The sequence below is a fragment of the Heterocephalus glaber genome, unplaced genomic scaffold, assembly GCF_053883595.1.
Source record: "Heterocephalus glaber isolate CG9 unplaced genomic scaffold, H.glaber_assembly_v1.0 deba00001687, whole genome shotgun sequence".
Classification (NCBI taxonomy): Eukaryota; Metazoa; Chordata; class Mammalia; order Rodentia; family Bathyergidae; genus Heterocephalus; species Heterocephalus glaber.
The window spans coordinates 594,049-613,834 of record NW_028258412.1 but is presented as its reverse complement, the minus strand read 5'-3'; the positions used below and the strand labels follow the sequence as shown (position 1 = coordinate 613,834).

Below are 19,786 nucleotides of genomic sequence, written 5' to 3'. Positions count from 1 at the left end.
AGTAGCTGTACACAAGTGCTCATTACTTGCACATGTAGGGAATGAATGAATCCACGGGAGGGAATCAAGGGGACCTAAGCACCCAGTGCGTGTGAGCACCCTGGGGAAGAAGATACACTTGCCTCTTTGAGTCACAAAGGGCAGTTGACCGAATCAAGATAATCATTAATAACATCACACTTGATGGCTTCTGAGCAGCAGAGGCCAGACACCAGATTACTCAGGAAGGTTCATACCATACCCTACTTAGTGGGATCCCTTGGTGTGGCCAGTCCCATGCATGTGCCTGGAGCAGCCAGCCCCTACCCTGCCCCCTGGATGTATGTTACAGAGCTCAACTATCCCAGCAGAAAGTGAGTGTGGAGGTGTGTGAGCAAGGACAGGTCAGGACTCATAGAGATGGTGGTCATGAGAAGCAAAGTGGCTAGCCCTTGGCCAGCTGTGGACTTATGAGGGGAAGGCAGACAGACAGTGTATATAAATGGGCAAACACTTTGGGAACCCTGGTGGTGAGGATAGCCCTGCAGAGCTCCAAGAGGTGGGAACCAAAGGCTGCTTTTATAGTAGCCTTGCTGAGCACTGGGACCCTGGCCGGGGCACCTCATCTTTCAGAATTTCCTTATTGCATGGGTGGGGGCATTCACATGTATTAAATGTACCTGAGAAAAAAACTCAAGACCAAATAAATGCATCTGTGCCAGTGGAGTCATCACCCCACCTGGTGGCAATAAATAAGAGCTGCAAGTGTGGTTACAAGCTGAGCCCCCCCCCCCCCATAACTGACCACCCTGGGGATTTTGGTCCACAGCCTACAGAGTGCTGACAGCAAGGGAAACCCTGAGGGCTACAGCTTTTCCTGGGTGATGAGGAGCTAACAAAGGTGTCAGCCCCCCAAAGTTGACTCCCAAGTCCCATTTTAAGTATCGTCCACTTCAGCCTTACAGCTTCTTTTGGAGCAGGAAGACACCTGCCCTTTTGAGCCTGGGAGTGGATGATGCAGCCACTAGATAGGAACTAGAATGGCAACACTACTGGCATCACTTGTCCCCTGACACCCATTTTCAGGCAAGAGCTCAAGGCAGGGGTAACAGCTACACAGAAGGCTCCTGGAGGTGGCTGCCCTGGATGGCCACCCCACCTGTGGATGCATGTCTTGCAGGAAGTCTTCTTAACCTTTACTGCACTCATTGGGTTCCTGCTGTTTGCTAGCCCTATACTAGCCACTGGATTCAGAAAGGAGCAGAAAATTAAAGCACAATGTGGTCAGAAGGCAAAGGCAAGGCAGAGACACATTCTGAAGCCCTGTGGCCAGGGAGGGTATAGCTGGCTGAAGTGGGCAAGGGCAAGGATGTGAGAGTTTCTCCCAGGTAACACTTGCTGCCCTGCCCTTCTGCAGAGCAGCACCTACCCCTCCCAAGGGATCTTCCCCCAACACAGCAGGCTACCCAAACCCTCCCAAGAGCTAAAAAGTAGATATATATCCAAACTACTCCACTGTGGATCTCTTCCAAGGGTTTATCAGACTGAGAGGGCTTCTGGGTGTGCCTGGGGGAGGGCAGATGACCCAAGATAAACCTGCAATCCATGACAGCCAGCCCTGCCTATTGCTTGATGACAGGCAGAGTGGGCACAGTGCAGGGCTGCAGGACAAGACGGCCCAGTAGAAACCCTTCTCTGGTGACAAGAAAGATAGGCAACTGCAATGGAAGGTAGGAACCTTTGTTGGGGCAAAGTTTTGAGACCCCAGCCTACTACCTGGCAGCAGGAAAGGAGAGAGATGGGCCTTGACCAGTAGGCTTGTGCTTCCAGTGGCAACTTCTCTTCAGCTGCCAGTTGTCCTTGGTTCTTTGGACTCATAAAGCCATCTTAGGCCTTTTCACAGTCCTTGAATTGAATGTAGAATTGGGTGTGCTCTGGATTGGCTTTGACTCCATCAAGTCCTGTATGCATGTTCACACATCTCAGATGCTGGCTGCTAGTTAGAATTTAGGCTAGGTCTCCAACTGTGAGGCAGGCCAGCTGCAAGCCATCGGCCTTTTATGGGTTCTAGATCTGTGTTCCTTTGGTTCATAGGCCCTGTCTGAGCAGCCAGTGACACTGAGGGGCATGGATACTCCAGCATACTCTCTGTGTCCTTGCAGGCCCAGGAAGACTGAGGTGACTGCAAAGATAGGTGCATCCTTCTCACAGTAGATGCTAGGCTCTGATGCTGGTGGGGGAAGATGCTCCAGCCTTGGGTGGCAGGCCTGCTTTTGTCACAAGACCCCTGGGCCTTGCCTGGGAGCAGTGGCCAGGTCCAGGTACCCTGGGAGGATGGCACTTTCAGCAGGCTCATGTCTACAAAGGGGCTGATGGCACTGCTTGTTTATCCCCCAGGTCCTTGTTACCAGTCCCCACCCTTCCCTTATCCCCCATGACTGACCATATTCTATTATTCCTATCATTCTTTCCTTGATGAAGGAGTAATCTGGTGCTTGGTGCGTGGTGTCCCCAACCACATGCTCAGTTCAGAGCACTTAACCCCTCTCCTCTCCTCTTCACTCCATTTCTCCAACCCCCTGTCTCCACCGCACCCTTTTGGGGCTAGTTCTTGCTTGCCTTCCAAGCGAGTAGCTTGCAAAGTAAACATATGATGCCTCCTGCAGGCAAGAAGGGCTCTGGCAGTCCAGTGTGCCACTGTGGGTAAGCAAGGGAGGATATGAGCTTCCTCCAAGGCCATACCTCAGGCAAACCCCAGGCAGTTCTGTCTGTGCCCAGCATCCCTTCCCTCCCAGATCTCATTGTGCAGCCCCCTGCACCCTGAGACACATGGCTTTCATGTGGCAGGGACTACACTGTTATTCTTATTCACTATAACAAAGGGTCACCTTTACAACTGAAAGGAACATGCACTCAAGGAAAATGTTTTTAGTTCTGTGCCTGGCTCAGAACTCTGAGTGAAGTTTCAAGTTCTGAGAAGTCCTGCTGGGTGTGGGGGAGGAGAATGGAGGAGGTGATCACATGCATAGCAGCCAACCTTGGTACAGGTTGCTTGGATTTTGGATTTGTGTAGATATGTATGGAGTTACTTTCTGCTGGGGTCTCCCATCCTGAGAAAATAGATCCTTATACCATGTTTAACCAAATAGAACTTCTTGCCCTCTGGAGGTGTTAGAGGACCTTGTGGGTCTGGCTCCTTTCCTTCTCACTGCTCATCTCTTCCCCACCAGGGCAGCAGGACTACGATCTCCTGGTAATTGGTGGGGGATCTGGTGGCCTGGCTTGTGCGAAGGAAGGTATGTATCTTGTGCCGTGTGTCCCCACTTGTATAGTAGGGCCTGGAAGCTTGTAGGTCCTCCTGGATGGGGTAGCTCTATGGGGATGGGCCTGAGTGTGTGTGAGCAGAACGCATCCCTTCTGCAGCTGACCTACTAGGGTTGCCCTAGCAGCCTTCTTGCTCTCCTGGTCCCCACTGTGGCCTAATGGGAAGCCACAGAAGTCCTTAAGTCAGAGCACAGTCTTCACTCATAGTGGAAGCCCCCAGTCCTCAGGGATCTGCCCCCAACTTCCAGTCTCAGCTCCTACCACTCATGATCTCCCCAGCTTCCTTGTTATTCTGTGAACATTTCTGTGAGCTCCTTCTGTCCTTCACCTCACCCTGGCTGCCTGCCCTGTCTGGTCTGTCTGCCTGCCAGGTCAGTGGTGGAATTCTCTTATCTCCCTCCAGTCTTTACTGCCAAGATAGCCCTTCTTAGAACTCCACCCTCCTGCTGTCCAATCTTTTTCATCAGCTCTCCTGTTCTTGTTAGTGCTTATGCCTTTGGAAGAGACCACAGTTGGTTCTGCAGGTCACATCTGAGTCTCAGCCTGTCCTCAAGGAGTGTTCAGTAAGACATGTTGGATGAACAGGCTAGATCCACATGCATCTGGAGGCATGTGTGAGGCATGACCTTGCAATTCACTGATAACCCTGCAGCACTTCTTTAGAACTCTATGTAAGGCTGCCTCGAAAGTGCAAGGTCCTGAGCTCAATCCCTGGTACCAAAAAAAAAAAGAACTCTGTGTAAGGATTCTCTGTGATCTACTTGGGCTGTGCCTGAAGATGATAAAAAGGCAGGTGTGGGTGAATAGGGAGGCGAGGTAGGGCCCAAATGAGAGGGAGTTGACTAAGTGCTTTAGTAATGAAATCATGGCTTTCTAACATCAAGTCCTGAATTTGGAATCACAGATGGTATCAAGGAAGTCCACTGTCCACTACTTGCTTGGAGGGACTGGGGGATGTCTCCTAGCCAATTGACATCAACAGAGAGACTTAGGGTCAGCACCCCACTGGGTCCTCAGAGCCATGCCTAGAAATGAACAGCACAGATATGAAGAATAGCCACATGTCCCAGTGATGTTCTTTTGGCACATCTGTGTAGTAGTTCTAAGGACAAATGTTGCTTTTATCTTGGAACCCAGATAGTTCCTAGGTCTGATATGACTTTCATAAGAGTGGCATTGCCACAATTGTTGTTTTTCTCTTTTGAGATAAGTCTTTTTTTTTTGAGGCAAGGTCTTGCTTTGTAGTTCAGGCTGGCCTTGAACTTACTATGTAGCCCAGGCTGGGCTCAAACTTTCGACAGTCCTGCCTCAGCCTGCTAAGTTCTGGGATTATAGTTGTGCACCACCATGCCTGGTCAGATAAGTCTTGCTCTGTTGCCCAGGCTGCCTTTGAACTTTTGGGCTCAAGTAATCATCCTATATTAGCCTCCCGAGTATTTGGGACTAGAAACATGTGCCACTGTTCCTGATTGTAGTGTATTTTTTTACAGCTTTATTGAAAAATAATTGATATTAAGTAAACTACATACTTAAATTGAAAAACTTGAGGTTGAGTATGGTGGTATGTACCTATAGTCCCAGCTACTCAGAAGACCATTCTGGGCAACATAGTGAGTCCTGTTTCAAAATAAATAAGGAAAAAAAAAATAAGTGGATAACTTGTGACATGTGTGTACCTGGAAAACCAGTGCCACACCATTGATGGGGAATATACCCCTTACCCCTCTGTTAGTCTGCACAAGCTGTCATTAGGGAGCACCACAGGTGGAGCACCTAAATCACAGACGTGGATTGTCTCATGGTTCTGGAGGCTGAAAGTCCAGGACCAAGGTGTCAGCAGACTTGGCTTCTTCTGAGGCCTCTTTCCTGGGCTTGTAGTTGGCCATCTTTCCCGTGTGACTTTACATGGTCTTTCCTGTTTGTCTGTCCTCATTTCCTCTTCTTATAGGATACCATTTATGTTGGATCAATGAGACCCATGTGGTCTCATTTTAACTTCATGGCTTCTTTAAAGGCCTTGTCTCCAAATATAGTCACATTATGACATACTGGGGTTAAGACTCCAACATATGAATTTTTCTGGGTAAAATAGTTTAGCCCACAATAACCTCCAAATTTTCCTCAAGCCTTGGTAATCCCTTACTGTCTCCTCTCCCTGTTATGTTCCCAGGCAACCACTGGTCTGCTTTCTCTGGTGCTGTTGATAGTACTGCTCTTCTGGGTTCTTGGAGTCATTGTTTTGAGACTGACCCCTATTGTGGGGTGTGTGCCATTTGTTCCTGTGTATTGCCTAGCAGTATCCTACCACATTTTATTCATCCATAGATGGGCATTTGCAATATTTTCAGCTTTTGGTCCCAGGGATTGAACTCAGGACCTTGCGCTTGCCAGGCAGGCGGGGCGCCGCTGAGCCACATCCCCAGCTCAAATAGCCACGGAATTTAGGCAGTTTTGCCTTTTTTTGTTGTTTTTTTGGCACCATGGATCGAACTTAGGATGGATATTGTTAATAGTGGTGCTATAAACTTATGTGTGCTGCTTGGGAGGCTGAGGTGGGAGGATTGCAAATTTAAGGGCAATTTAACGAGACCCTGACTCAAAATAGAAACTTTCAAAAGACTGGGGATATAACTCACTGGTAGAGTACTTGCCCAGCATGTACAAGGCCCGAGTTTTAATCTCTATTAGCGCTGAAAACAAAAACTGCAAAATGTTGTTTCATGTATTTTGTCTGAATTTTTGGGATTTTTTTTTTTTTTTTTTTTTTCTGTACCGGGGATCAAACTCCGGTCCTTGTGTTTGTGCAGCAGGTGGCGAAACCACTGAGCTAAATCCCCGGCAAATTCACTTTTTTTTTTTGGTACCGGGGATTGAACTCTGGACCTTGTGCTTTCAAGGCAGGTGCCGGAACCACTGAGCTAAATCCCTGGCCCTTGTCTGAAGTTTTGGTTTGCTTTCAGGTCAGAGGGTAATTTTCTTGCTCAGTCATGGTCAGCCATGGGCATTAGAGTCTGGAATTCTGACAACTATCCTCAGCCTGGGCTTGAATATGGGAATCCTTTTTTTTTTCGGTACTGGAGATCAAACTCAGGACCTTGTATTTGCCAGGGAGGCGCAGCGCCACTAAGCTATATCCCCAGCCTTTTTCTTTTTTTTTTTTTCTTCAAAGTTTTAAGACAAAGTCTTGTTACATTGCTCAGGCTGTCTTGAAATTCATGGTCCTCCTGTGTTGGCCCCTTCACCCCACTGGAATCCCATCATTAATCAATTGAGCCCAAGTAGGCTTTTAAGATGATCTCTTCTACAACTTTGTTCTAGTCTTGCTTTCTGACAGCCATGAATCTTCCACATTCTGTAATGTTTCAAAACTTAGGGGTCAATAAGGCTTAAGCTCAAACAGGCCCTTGCAGGAGGTCAAGTCCAGAGCCTAGGGATTGCCAATACAGTGCCCAAAGGGACCCAGAGGGAAACTTCATTGGGCCCTGGTTAATAGTGTTAGAATTGGTCTGAGAACTTGGGACCTGTGCCTCTGGGTGGCCCTGCTCATGGTGGGAGGTGGCTACATGATGGAATATAGTTTGGACAGGGGGCAGGTGAACTCTGAACCTCCTGTTTCGCTTCTCCTGAGCATTGAAACCAATGAGACACCTCACCCTGAGAGGGTGGCAGCAAATGCCCACCTGGGGCTTCTGATGAGAGTGGACTGTGAGCGGAGGCTCCATGAAGCACCCATCATTTATTCTCACTGAGGGGAGGAGAAGAGGCCAGCCAATGGGAAGAGCCTGGGCCTCCCAGTGAGCTGGAAGCCAGTAGGCCTCTCTCAGGGGTGGGCTGTTCCTGGAACACCCCTCTGCATGCTTGGGATGGGCACTGAGCCTTTGCTGAACATCTGGGCCTGGAACTAGGTGGAGGCAGGAACTGCAGGGGCATTGATCCCAGTGCTGCCATGATAGGTGGTATGAAGGCTACAATCTGAGGAGGCCTGAGAATTCCTACTTATGAGCAGCACAGCTGAGTGGGCAGTGGGGAGGCCAGGAGACTGGGTACAGAGATAGTGGCCAGCATAGCCTTGTGGGCCAGGAAGCCAGGCACATGGGAAGTCACTAAGCACTGTTGGCTTGGTCACTGTAAGTGGCTGCTGGCCCATGCCCTTCCCCATCTTTTTGGCCTGATAGGCCTGAGAAATCCCATTCCCTAGCCCCAACAGAGCCAGCTCCCTTCTGTCCTCACTTGTAGCTTTCCTTGTTGTTCCAGCTGCTCAGCTAGGAAGGAAGGTGGCTGTGGTTGACTATGTGGAGCCTTCTCCCCGAGGTAGGCAGCACCTGGTGGGTACCTTGTGTCATGCAGAGGAGGGGCCGTGGGAAGGTGGGACCCCGTTTACATGCAGATGGTACTAACACCAAAGTTATCCGTCCCTTTCTTTCCAGTCTCCCGAGTATCGTATTTAATGCATGAACTGTCATCACTTTAAAGTTCTTTATTCTCATTTTAAAAATGATTCTGTAGTTAGGGAGAGCAAATTCCTGTGGCAGGCTTACTTAGGCCATGTTTGAGTTACCACTTGCCTACACCATGAGGGGTTCTAAACCTGATTGGAGAACAGGAGGCCTCCGGTGTTCCACTGAATATGAATTCAAATATGGCTTTCCTAGTGCTGGGGTGCAGCTCAGTGGTGGGTCCTTGCCTAACATATGTAAGGCTGCAGATTCAATCCCCAGCACTGCAAAAAACAAACAGAAAAATTGTGTTCTTTTCAATGTCCCAGGCACCAGATGGGGCCTCGGTGGCACCTGTGTCAATGTGGGCTGCATCCCCAAGAAGCTAATGCATTATGCTGCACTGCTGGGGCACATGATCCAAGATGCCCACCACTATGGCTGGGAGGTGGCCCAGCCCATCCAGCACGACTGGTGAGAAACCCATGCCACCAGGGTTACAGGTTCTTTTCTGCTACCCTTGGGTAGAGGAGGAGATTTATTCTCTATTATAACCAGGAACAGCTGTAGGACAGGGGATCTCAACTGGGGGATCCTCTGGACCTGCACCCCTTGACATTTGGCAATATCTGGAGACACTTTTGGTTGTCACTGGGTTGGGGAAGCATTTGCTGCATCTGGGTAAAGCCCAAGGATGCTGCTGAACATCTTACAGTGTATAGGATAGCCCAGCCAACAATCATCTGGCCTAAAGACAATGTTGTAGGGCAGGAAGTTGCTTTATTAAGCTCTTTTGAAAAGGAGGCTGATGCAGGTGATGACATATGACTCTGCTCAGAGCCCATGCACAGGTGGCTCAGTTTGCAAACAGGCTACTACCTGTAAACTCTGACCTTGTGGACACGGCCACTAAGTCTGAATAGTTGCGGGCCAAAGCCTCCATTTCCTGAGCGCAGAGATCCACAGCCTCAAACCCTGGTCAGGAGTGGTGATAGCCCAAGGGGATGGGCATCACATTGTACCCCTTTAAACACACCTCCATTTCTCAATGTTTCTGTAAAGACACTACTTGTACCTGTAGTGTATTATAGATCTCTACAGCTAGCACTCTGTTGTGGCTTTTCCATTTTGGTTTTTGTGTCAACAGGAAAAAAATGGCAGAAGCTGTGCAAAACCATGTGAAGTCCTTGAACTGGGGGCACCGTGTCCAGCTGCAGGACAGGTACTGAGGCTTTGCCAGCCTTGGTGGCAGTACAGTGTGGCCCTTGGCAGGGCAGGCCACTCTCTTATCTTTCCCAAGGTCATTTTATGTTTGGACAGTCACTTACTGACTGACTGTGTGGAGCATGCCCTGGCAGGCTCTGGGGCCATGGCAACTGTAAAATCAGGGTGGGGAGTCCCTGTTCCTGGTGGGGATGCAGACAAGGAGTGCACAGGGCAGTTGCTGTGGGAAGTGGGGTACACCCTGTAGGCCAAGAATTGAGCAGAATCCAGGAGCAGTCAGGAGTGGAGGATGGGCATATTGGCTGAATGGCTGGAGGCTGGGCAAAAAAGGGGGCGGCCTTCAAGCCTGAGTGTATGGACATGGCTGGGCCCTGGGCTGACAGGGCCAGTGAGAGGCCAGCCCTATGGCAGGGTTCTTCCTCTAGGAAAGTCACTGTTCTGTCACAGTTATGGGAATAGAGCTGGGGAGCTCCAAGTCAGGCAGCAAAGAGGAGCTTCAAGTGCCATCTTACAAACCCATACTTCCTTCCTCTCAACTGCTGCATTGTGAGCCCCACAGTCCCAGCTCTGACACCATGCACCCCGCACCTCACTATTTGCCTTCCAGCATCTGAGGCGTGCATGGAGGAGCTGAGTGTTTCCTGCTGGAGCACCTGTCCCTGTGTGACCCTTCCAGCCTGGAACTACTATTCCTGTCCTTTTTGGGGATCCTCAGGCCAGAGGCTGAGCCTCCCCTACCTGACACCTTCTTTTGAGGGTTGGCACTCGCCTTAGATCCAGCTTGACTTCTGGGCTGTAGCTCTGCCCTTTGCCTGTGTGGAGATGGTGGCCCTCAGAGGTCGGGGATCTCACCTGTGCACCTTTGCTTGGTCCCCTGGGATCTTTCTGGGGCTTCACAGCAGGCATCAGTTTTGTGCTCACTCAAGCCAGGGAAGCTAGGCCCCTTCCCACTCCCTGGGCTTCACCAGGTGGGCCCCTACCTGGGAGCTAAGCTGCTCTGTGCTGCAGAGATTTTGTGTCTTGCCTCCTGTGTGGGGTTCCACATTCCTGAGTTTGGTTTGCTGGGGCAGTGGGCTCAGGGCTTCCAGACAGGTGCCTGGCAGGCCCACTCCCAGGTCAGCCACATAGCCACCTGTAAAGGGGGTCTCAGGGACCTCAGCTGTTTCTACTTTGCTTTATTATGAGTAGTGCTCATGGATGTCGTGCGTCTCTTACATGGCTATTCCCTGATGGCCAAGAGGAGTGAAAAGCACTTCCTGTAGCCCAGAGGGATTCTGTGGTGGAGGAGGGAGAACACAAGAGCAAAAGGAGGTGAAGCTGTCCCCAAAGCACTGAGAAGAACCCACTGCTGCACCATGGCCTTTATCATTACAGAGTGGGGGTCATTTCTGCACACTTTACATTTCTGCCCACTGTCGTGCCCTGCAGGCCTTGTCACGCCTATTCTCCAGGCCTCAGTGAAGACAGAGGGTGCCACTTACACAGTGTGCACCTTAGCTGCCTGCAGACTTGCCAGGGTGATGAGGACTGGCCTTAGGGAGGCCTGGCCCTTTCTCATTGCCCACTGTGGCCTGTGTGTGGGCTCCCAACATGATACTGAACTACTTCTGCCCCCTCTTAACACCTGTGGTCACCATCTCCCTGGGAATGTAGCAGGAGGGACAAAGTGCTCCTTTCTCCACTCATACTTCTTGATATTGCTTTTTTTCTGCACAGTGCTGCCTTTTTAATCCAGTTGCTAAGATTTAATTTGCAGAGAAAATGTTTAAATGTTTGAAAATCTTATTATTATTTTGCAGAAAAGTCACATATTTTAACATCAAAGCCAGCTTTGTCAACAAGTACACAGTTTGTGGCATCACAAAAGGTGGGAAAGAAGTGAGTACTGGCCTCCCGTGTGCTCATGGCTACACGGTTTCTTTCTGTTGGACAGTGCCACAGAGCTCAGTGGCTGGCTCCAGCCTTGTTCAGCCTGGGTGATGTTGTAGTGGAAAGCACTGTTGGCATTGAACAGACAGCTTTCTTTGAGGTCGAACTTCTTTAAAGTGATTGAGCAGGGCTGGCGCATAGCTCAGTGGTAGAGCACTTGTCTAGCATGCATGAAGTCCAAAGTTCAATCCCCAACACTGCAGAAAAAAAAAAGCCCAGCTTGTGTGAGATGTACATTACATCAGCTGCCCTGCTGTTTGGGATGACCTAACAGGGAGGGTGCCACCCTCTTTGCAGAATTGTGTGGGGATTTGAGGTGACGAGAGGCCTGCTGAGTACTTGTAAACTGTGAAGTAGTTGGAGTTAGAATGTCTCTTGTCCCTAGAACCTGTACCCCTCTTACCCAGTAGATCCTTGCTATGATCCCTGCCCAGTGGGATCTCTGAGCTGAAGGCAGGGCTAGCACAGGAACTGCTACCCTGCAGCCCCTCTAGGCATTTGAGCCCTTTGGATGGGTGGCCACAGTGTAGTTTTGACCTGTGGGTTTCTTGGTTTATTCTCCAGATGTTGCTTTCGGCTGAACACATCGTCATTGCTACTGGAGGGCGGCCAAAGTACCCCACACATGTGAGTGTCCCCAAAGCTGGATCCACCTCTGCACCCCGGGCACATTTATGGTCTTAGGCTCACTGTGCTCTCAGCACTTTCCACCAGAGCCCTCCAGTCTGTTGTTTCTTCTATATTTGCCGTCATCATTTTCTCCTTTCCAGTTGACCTCCCTGTTGTTCAGTCCTCAAAACCATTCTCATTGTACGCTTTAGCTGGCTTCTAGGCACCATTAGGCCTATTCTCTTTTCATTCCAAAGTCCTTCCTCCTCCCCAACCTCCTCCTCCTCCTCCTCCTCCTTTTTTTAAAAATCTGAGATCTCACTCTATTCCCTAGGCTGGCCCTCAAATCCCAGGCTCAAGAGATCTTCCTGCCTCAGCCTCCCAAGCAGCCAGGACTGCAGGCACATACCACCACATCTGGCCATAGTATCTCCTTCTAACTCTCCATTGTTGACTCCTTTTCACTTTAACCTCTAAATATTGGGACATTTAAGACTTAAGCCTTCTTCTTTCTTTTTTTTGGTACCAGGGATCGAACCCAGGACCTTGTGCTTGTGAGGCAGCACAGTGCCACTGAGCTAAATTCCCGGCCCAGACTTAAGCCTTCTTTACCTTTCCCCTCTTCCCCTAATTCTTAAAAAAATTTGAAATAAACTTCACCCTTTTATAGGGTACAGTTCAATGGATTTTAGTAAATTCACAGAGTTGTATCCATCTATCAATCTCCAGAACTTTTTGATCATCCCAAATTGATCCTTTCCATCTATTAAACAATGGCTCCCCATGTCCTCCTCCCCAGTCCCTGGTAACCAACATTCTACTTTCTGTCTCTGTGAATTTGATTATTCTAGATGCCTCATAAAAGTAGAATCATACAGTATTTACCTCTGTGTGGCTGGCTTATTTCCCTTGGCATAAAGCCCTCAAGGTTCATCTATGTTGTAGCAGGTGTCAGAATTTCCTTTCTTTTTTTTTTTTTTTTTATTAAGTTTATTGGTACATTTTAGATATAAAATACAGTTACATTCATCTTTGGGATCTTGTACCCTTACATGATGTATCTTAGTTCTTAATTTTTCCCCTTTTCCCTGCCCTCCCTTCAACACCTCCACCCCTTCTTATTTACAAAGACTTTGTTTCCATTTTTTTCCTTTTCTCATATTTTTTCTTTTCCCTTCTTTCCTTTCCCCTACCCTTCCCACTTCCCCTACTCGTTTAGACCTTTTCTTCCTATTTCACATTATCCATTATACCATTTGAACCTCATTTATGCTTTTAGTTTTTCACACCAGAGAAACTAGAATTTCCTTTGTAAAGTTGAAAAATACGAGCAGTGTGTGCATATACCACATTTTATATACCCATTTCTCCAGTGATGAATATTTGAGTTATTTCTTCTTTTTAGCTGTTAGGAACTGTCCTTCTATGAATGTCCGTATAAAAGTTCTTTGTGATCTTAGTTTTCATTTCTCTTGAGTATTTACTGAAGAGTTGAATTCTTTCTTTGTTTCTTTTTTATTTTGGAGACAGTGTCTTGCTATGCAGTTCAGGCTGACTTGAACTCACTATGTAGCCCAGGCTGGGCTTGAACTCATGGTGATCCTTCTGCCTCAGCCTCCTGAGTGCTAGGATTACAGACATGTGCCACCATTGTCTGGCTTCTTGAACTAATTTTAAAAAATACTTATTCTTTGTTATGTATGGCCACTGAAGTCTACTTAGAAAGCTTCGTGGTCAGCAAAGGACTAGGGATGTCCCTAAATACCTGGAACTACAAAATCTCCCAGCCTGTGCCGAAGGCTCTTTGTGCATTTGTGTGTGTGGGGTTGTTCCTTAAACTTCCTTGGCCTTCACTTCCTGCTTGTGCAGAGAACAAAGCCAGTGAGAGATGAGCCCAGGGCCTCCTCATCTTTCCTGGTGTGTGCACAGCCCGATCCACATGCCCAGCCATTTAGATTCCTAGAAATGCATTAGAGCTCTTCAAAGCCCTGTGACAACTCTTTCCTCAGCTTTTCCGTTTTTTTTTTTTTTTTTTTTGCTTCACCTCTTATCCATCACCACAGGCAGCTATGAAGTTAAAATATTGGACAGGTGGTCCCAGGGGGAGGCTTCTAGCACTGGGCAAGCTGGAGCGGGGTCAGTACTACCAGCTGGGTCAAATGCTGACTGTTCTTGGGCAGGAGGCTTTGAATGGCCTAACCCTAACTGTCACTTCCTTTCTGTGCTTACTCTGGAAATGGGGAGGAGAGAGGACCAGTGGAGTGTGAGTGCCTCCAGTCTCAGAGGGCTATGGGGCCTGTCCTCTGTCTCAGGCCAGCAAGTACAGCCCCTGTACTTGAAGGACACAGGCTTCAAGTACAGACACAGCTTCAAGAAGGACACAGGCTGCTTGTGCAGAGGGGTCCTCAAGTGGGCTTCCTGGCTGTACAGAATGACACAGTGCCATTGTTTAACAATGACTGGTTCCTAGTGGTTCTCCTTAGAGCCCTTGAAGGCCACAGTTGCTTCCTAAGAGCATAGTGGTCACGTTGGCTCCTCAGAGTTACTGGGCAGAGTTGTACCTGCATCCATGCTGTGGGCCCCACAGAGGGCTCCTGACATACCCCACCTGTTCTACCATGCTGGGTGGCTGTTGGGGTCTCCACGTGTGTACAGGAAAGTAAAGCCAGAACTCCTAGTTTGGAAGGAGGCAGCTCAGTGACCCTTCCACTCCCCTGTGCAGACCCACCCTGTCTCCACCATACCCTTGTCTTCCCTGGGTGCCTTCCAAGGCTTGCTTGTGTTTTTCTTTCTGGCACTAGGATTGAACCCAGGGAGCACTGAGCTACACCCCTAGCTCTTTTAAAATTTCGAGTCAGGGTCTTGCTACGTTGCTCAGGCTGGCCCCAAACTTGCCATTCTCCTACCTTAGCTTCCCAAGTAGCTGAGATTACAGGTATATGCCATTATGCTTGGATAGCTTGTGTTTTGGTCCCTTTGATTTTTACAACTTTTGATTTTTCTTGAGCAAACTGGAGAAATTCCTGACTTTATTTATTTTTTCCAATTGGAATGGTAAACTGAAATACATTTCCTTTCTACCAGTATGCCTTACTCTCACGGGCCACTAGAGGGATGCTCCACTTCAGGTTTTCCCCCACCTGCTTAGCTGCCCCTCATCAGGGATCTATGATTCCCAGGTACATAACCCACCCAGGATGGCTTTGAAGGGTGCTGGGTCCATCCAGCCTGCAGGCTGGTGCCCTCAGAGCTCTCTGCTTCCCATGTACAGCCCTGCCTCAACCTGCAGTGTGACACCCTGCTCATCTACCCCTACCCCTCTGGCTGGCTTCTCTCACTGGGATGCTGTACAACTCTCCTAATCCCTGATTTGCTGATCTCTCTCCACTCACTTCTTTGTGAGCCTGGGGCCCTGGGCCCTGGGTGCTGCTCCCTTGGTCTACATCGCCCCAGCTCCTTCCCAGGTACCTGGACTGTCACGGGCCTCTGAAGCTGTCTGGCCTCTGAAGCTGCTATGCCTGCCTCGGGGCTTGTGCCCTGGATCTGCATCAAGATCAGGGAAAGTTACCAGATGCACACCTGTAATCCCAAGTACTATGGAGGGTGAGGCAGAAAGATCACAAGTTCAGGCCAACCTGGGGAATTTAGCAAGACTAGCTCAAAATAAAAATAAAAAGGGGGTTGAGGATGCAACTCGGGAAGAGCACCACAAAAAAAGGGAGAAGGCCTCAAGAGCAGAGAGGAAAGCTGCTGCCACATCTGCCTGGGAGGGCCCTTGCCAGGATGTGCCAGGGGTGTTTCTAGCACCAGGCAGACACCACACCAAGGTAGATACACACAGGACACCTCTGTCCCCAGTGAGGCCACAGCCTGAAGACAAGGATGTAGGGGAAAGAACCTCTGCCCAAATGTGGGCTGGGTTGGCTCTGGTTAAGTTGTTTCTGCAGAAGAGGCATTTTGGGGCCGGGGATTTAGCTCAGTGGCACCGCACCTGCTTCACAAGTGCAAGGTCCTGAGTTCGATCCCTGGTACCAAAAAAAAAAAAGAAGAAGCATTTTGAAGAAGTCCCTGGGACAGACCAGATGACAGTCTTGTCACACTCATGCTTTTTTCCTTGATAGATCGAAGGTGCCTTGGAATATGGAATTACAAGTGACGACATCTTCTGGCTGAAAGAATCCCCTGGAAAAACGTAAGGCTGGTGTGTGCAGGATGGGTATCCTCCTGTTCACTGCTGCGCAGTTCTGAAGACATCTTTCCAGTTTCTGTGAAAGAAGGAAAGAAAGTTGGATATGTGCCCCTCTGCAGGGCTGTTGACACTGCTTCCCATGGTGGTCTTGGAAGTGATAACATGGATGTCACTTAAAGTGTGCCAGCCATTTTTATCTAGGTTCCCACTAGGTCCCCTTAGAGACATTAGGAAGGGCCACAATTAAATGTCTCCAGTCATCTGTCTTGTATGTTGGGATTCCTTGAAATCTAGAAAAGCCTCCAAAAGCTTCAAAAGCTACAGCTCAGTTGTAGCTCTGAGACCAGCAGCATGTGATTGGCACACCTATGCTAAGTGCACTCACAGAGCTGGGTTGCTCCCAGAGTCCCAGGTCCAGGCAGCTGCTCCTGCCTGTACGGCGCAAGACTTCCAGGTTGCAGGGACAAGACGGGCCACCAGAGGGCAGCAGAGGCTTGGTTGCTGGCTTGCTGGCAGTGATTGGCTGTCTCAGGACCTAACCCAGGAGGAAATACTGGTGAAGCTCTAGGGAGATTGAGGCAGCTTGAACTACATAGTGAAACCCTGTCCAACACCCCCCCACACACACACACACAAAGAAAAGGAAATACTGGTGGAAAAATGTCTAGAAGTGGTAGTGGGCAGGCTCCGTGTGTGTGTGTGTGTGTGTGTGTGTGTGTGTGTGTATACACATGTATGTTCATGCACACGTGCACGTGAGTGCATGCAGGTGTCCGCTGTGTGCATGTTGGATTGTCTGTGCTTGCACGTGTAGCTGGGGAATGTACGTGTGTGTCACATCTTTGTTTCACACTTCACAAGGCAGTAGCAGGTCTTGAGTCCCTTGCACAAGTGTACCTTCTTTTACCTTTCGCCCATGAAGGAGCATCTCAGTAGTTTCTCATCCCTGTACATGCTGCAATGAAACCTTTTGATATGTATCTATGTACACTATCCCTTTTTGCACTTTTTAAAATTATAGTAAAATGCATATAAAATTTATCATCTTGACCCAAGCTTGGTAGCGCATACCTGTAATCTGGCACTCTGGGAGGCTAAGGTAGGAGGATCACAAGTTCTAGCCCAACCTGGACAACATAGCAATCTAGCAAGACCCTGCCTTAAAATAAAAAAAAAAATTAAAAAAGTGTTGGGAATGTAGCTCAGTGTGAAAGCCCTGTTTAATCTCCAGTACCCCCCCGCCCCAAAATGACTATCTTGGCCTTTCTAAGTATATGGTTCACTGATATTAAATGTGCTCATAATGTTGTACAGTCATCACCACCATCCAATCTCCAGAACTCTTTTCATCTTCCCCCTCTGAAATTCTGCATCCATGAAACAGTAACTCTTCATCTCCTCTCACCCCTAGCCCTGGAACCACCATTCTCTTTTTTGTTTTTATGAATGTGACAACTTTGACTACCTCTGCAAGTGGACACACAGCAATATGTCCTTTTTTGACTGGCCTATTTCACTAGCATAATATCATCAAGGTTTCTCCACGTTGGAGCACATGTCAGAATTTCCTTCCTTTTTAAGGCTGAATAATGCCATACTGTTTGTATATATCACATTTTACTTACCATTCATCTATCCATGGGCACTTGGGTTGCTTGTACCTCTCGGCTGTTGTGGACAACATAGCTGTACACATAGGGGTACAAATACTATTTGGTTCCTACTTTCAGTTCTTTTGGGTATAAGCCTAGAAGTAGAATTGCTGGGACTTTTTGAGACACTGCCAAACTTTTCCACAGCAGTTTTAGCATCTTGAATCCCACTGACAGTGTGACAGGGCTCCAGTGTCTCCACATCCCTCCAACACTTTTTATTTTCTGGTCTTGACAGGTGAGGTAGTTTTATACATTTTATATATACCTAACAGGGTCTTTCCTAGAAGTAGAAAATCCTGGTCCAAGGGTCAATGACCTTCAACTACAAGACATTTTGCTTCAGGGTAGCTGCACCCTGTCCTACACACACTTTTACCTGCTTCTCCTTGTCCCTCCATAACTTGGCATCAACTTGTAAGGCATAAATGGGCCAGTAGTAGTGAAACGTACTTATCATCCCAGCTACTCTGGAGTCTGAGGCAAAAGGATCACAGATTCAAGCCCAGCCTAGGCAACTTGGTGACACTTGGTCTCAAAAATAAAAATAAATGACAGGGCTGGAGATGGAGCTTAGTGCTCCCTGGGTCTAACCCTCAGTACAAAATCATAAAATGCAAAGGAACATCTCTTCCAGTTCTTGTGCAGGAGCCACATGGTTCCTGTTGCCTGTGGCACATGTCACCCCTCCCTGTCTACAGCTGAGCTCATGCCAGTTTGTATCCATCTGTCTGCTGCCTTCTACCAGATCATCTGATTGTGGTTTGTCTTTTAATGTCATAATATTTAAAAATTATTCATTCATTTATTTATTTATGGTACTAGAATTGAACTCACGGCCTCGTGCATGCCAGGGAAGCACTTTACCACTGAACTACACACCCAGCCCAAATTTTTAATTTTTTAGGTTGTCACATTATCACTTTTTTCCTTTGTGCCGTAATTTCTAGGTTATCTGGATTTTTTGTTTGGTTTGTTAGATTTTGTTTGGTTATTTATTTATTTAGCAGTACTGGGAATTGAGCCCAGCGCCTTGGACATGCTGGGCAAGTGTTCTACCATTTAACTGCACTTCTAGTCCCTTATCTGTTTTTTATTTTTAATTATTTATTTATCTTTATCAGATTTCTTAATGTATATATGTATGTTTTTGTGTGTGTAATACTGGAAATAGAACTCAGGGTCCTTTGTACTGACCTACATCCTCAGTCCTTTTTTTTTTTTATTTTGAGATGGGATCTTGCTAAGGCTGGGCTCCGATTTATGATTCTCCCACCTCAGCCTCCCAGAGTGCTGGAATTATAGGCATGCACCGCTGCACCTGGCTTGGTCTTTTATCTTTGACTACCTGCTCGATTAAACACAATCTGATTCTGTTTACTACAGTCAGTCATCTTTTTGTGTGTTTACTGGCCTTTCTTGAGACTGAGAGTGTCTGTGTGAGAGTGTGTGAGCCTGGGCACGTGTGTGTGAGTCGTGAGTTCGGTCTGTGGCCTACTTTCTATCCAGTTGGTTTCTCTTATCTTTTGCTTATCTTCCAGCTGGTTTGTGTGTTAAAGATGGGATCCTGTGTTATACACGGAGCAGATTTTCTCAGCTTCTCATGTCTTTTAACTTGTGTAATGTACAAATGGTTTTCTTTTTTTTTTCTTCGATGTAACTTAAATCTCTTCTTACATTTCATGGCTTTTAGATTTCTTACATGTTCAGAAAGCCCTGCCCTACCTCCAAGATTTTTTTTTTGAAGTCCCTGTATTTTCCTGTAGGGCTTCCACAGGTTGGATTTTTCCTTTACTGTATATCCCACAGTGGCTGGTTGCCATTGTTGGTGGACTACCAGGGTGCCCCTCCCAGGCGACATCCTGGCCCCTATCTGAAAACACCATCCCCACTCGGGGGCCCCAGTTCTGCCTCTGGCCACTGGGACTGGTGTTTTCAAATCTTCTTGGTTTCCTTCATGCTGATTTCCCTTCATGAAATTTAGACATGTTTTCCCAGCCTCTCTGTAATGCTCTAGGTGCTAAACCTGTCTTGAAAGAGCCTTGAACGTGTGGCAGCCTAGGAGGCCAGTCCCTGCCCTCCTCCTCTGTCCAGGCTACATCCTCTTGTGGGCTCAGGTCATTACCTTGGCCTGTCACCAGGGCAGCATTTTCTGAGTTGTATGCCTGCACATTTCTGCGGAGAGGGACCCCATGCGGGGGATACACAGTGGAGGATTAAGCTCCAGTGAGGTGGCCCGTGGCTTAAGGACCTCTTCCCTGTGACTGTGTGCTGTGAGCAGCCAGCTCTACTGGGAAGACATGGCCCCAGATATTTTGGTCAGGAAAGAAACTACAGTGTTTATTTTCTTCAGAAAAAAAACATTTAGGAGATTTTTTTTTAAAAGCTCTTTAGTTTAGAAGGAATCTAGGTATGTTATTGTTTAAGAAAAAAAAGTGTTTGCA

General features: G+C 48.0%; 1 protein-coding gene across 20 annotated transcripts in view; it reads left to right on the top strand.

Moving 5' to 3' along the window:
• The window catches only part of Txnrd2 (thioredoxin reductase 2), an 87,768-nt gene that overhangs the window by 3,881 nt on the left and 64,101 nt on the right, over positions 1-19,786 (top strand). For 11 of the 20 annotated variants that reach the window (XM_087198615.1, XM_021257055.2, XM_021257053.2 and 8 more), the window contains exons 2-8: positions 3,210-3,275; positions 7,558-7,614; positions 8,069-8,213; positions 8,887-8,961; positions 10,763-10,841; positions 11,457-11,519; positions 15,623-15,693. In XM_087198615.1, coding sequence (XP_087054741.1) covers positions 8,128-8,213; positions 8,887-8,961; positions 10,763-10,841; positions 11,457-11,519; positions 15,623-15,693 — 374 coding nt within the window. In that variant the 5' untranslated portion in view covers positions 3,210-3,275; positions 7,558-7,614; positions 8,069-8,127. Of the gene's footprint in view, positions 1-162; positions 1,710-3,209; positions 3,276-7,557; positions 7,615-8,068; positions 8,214-8,886; positions 8,962-10,762; positions 10,842-11,456; positions 11,520-15,622; positions 15,694-19,786 lie in introns of those variants that run through there. The other 9 variants (XM_087198616.1, XM_087198605.1, XM_087198606.1 and 6 more) reach the window with 5 other exon arrangements.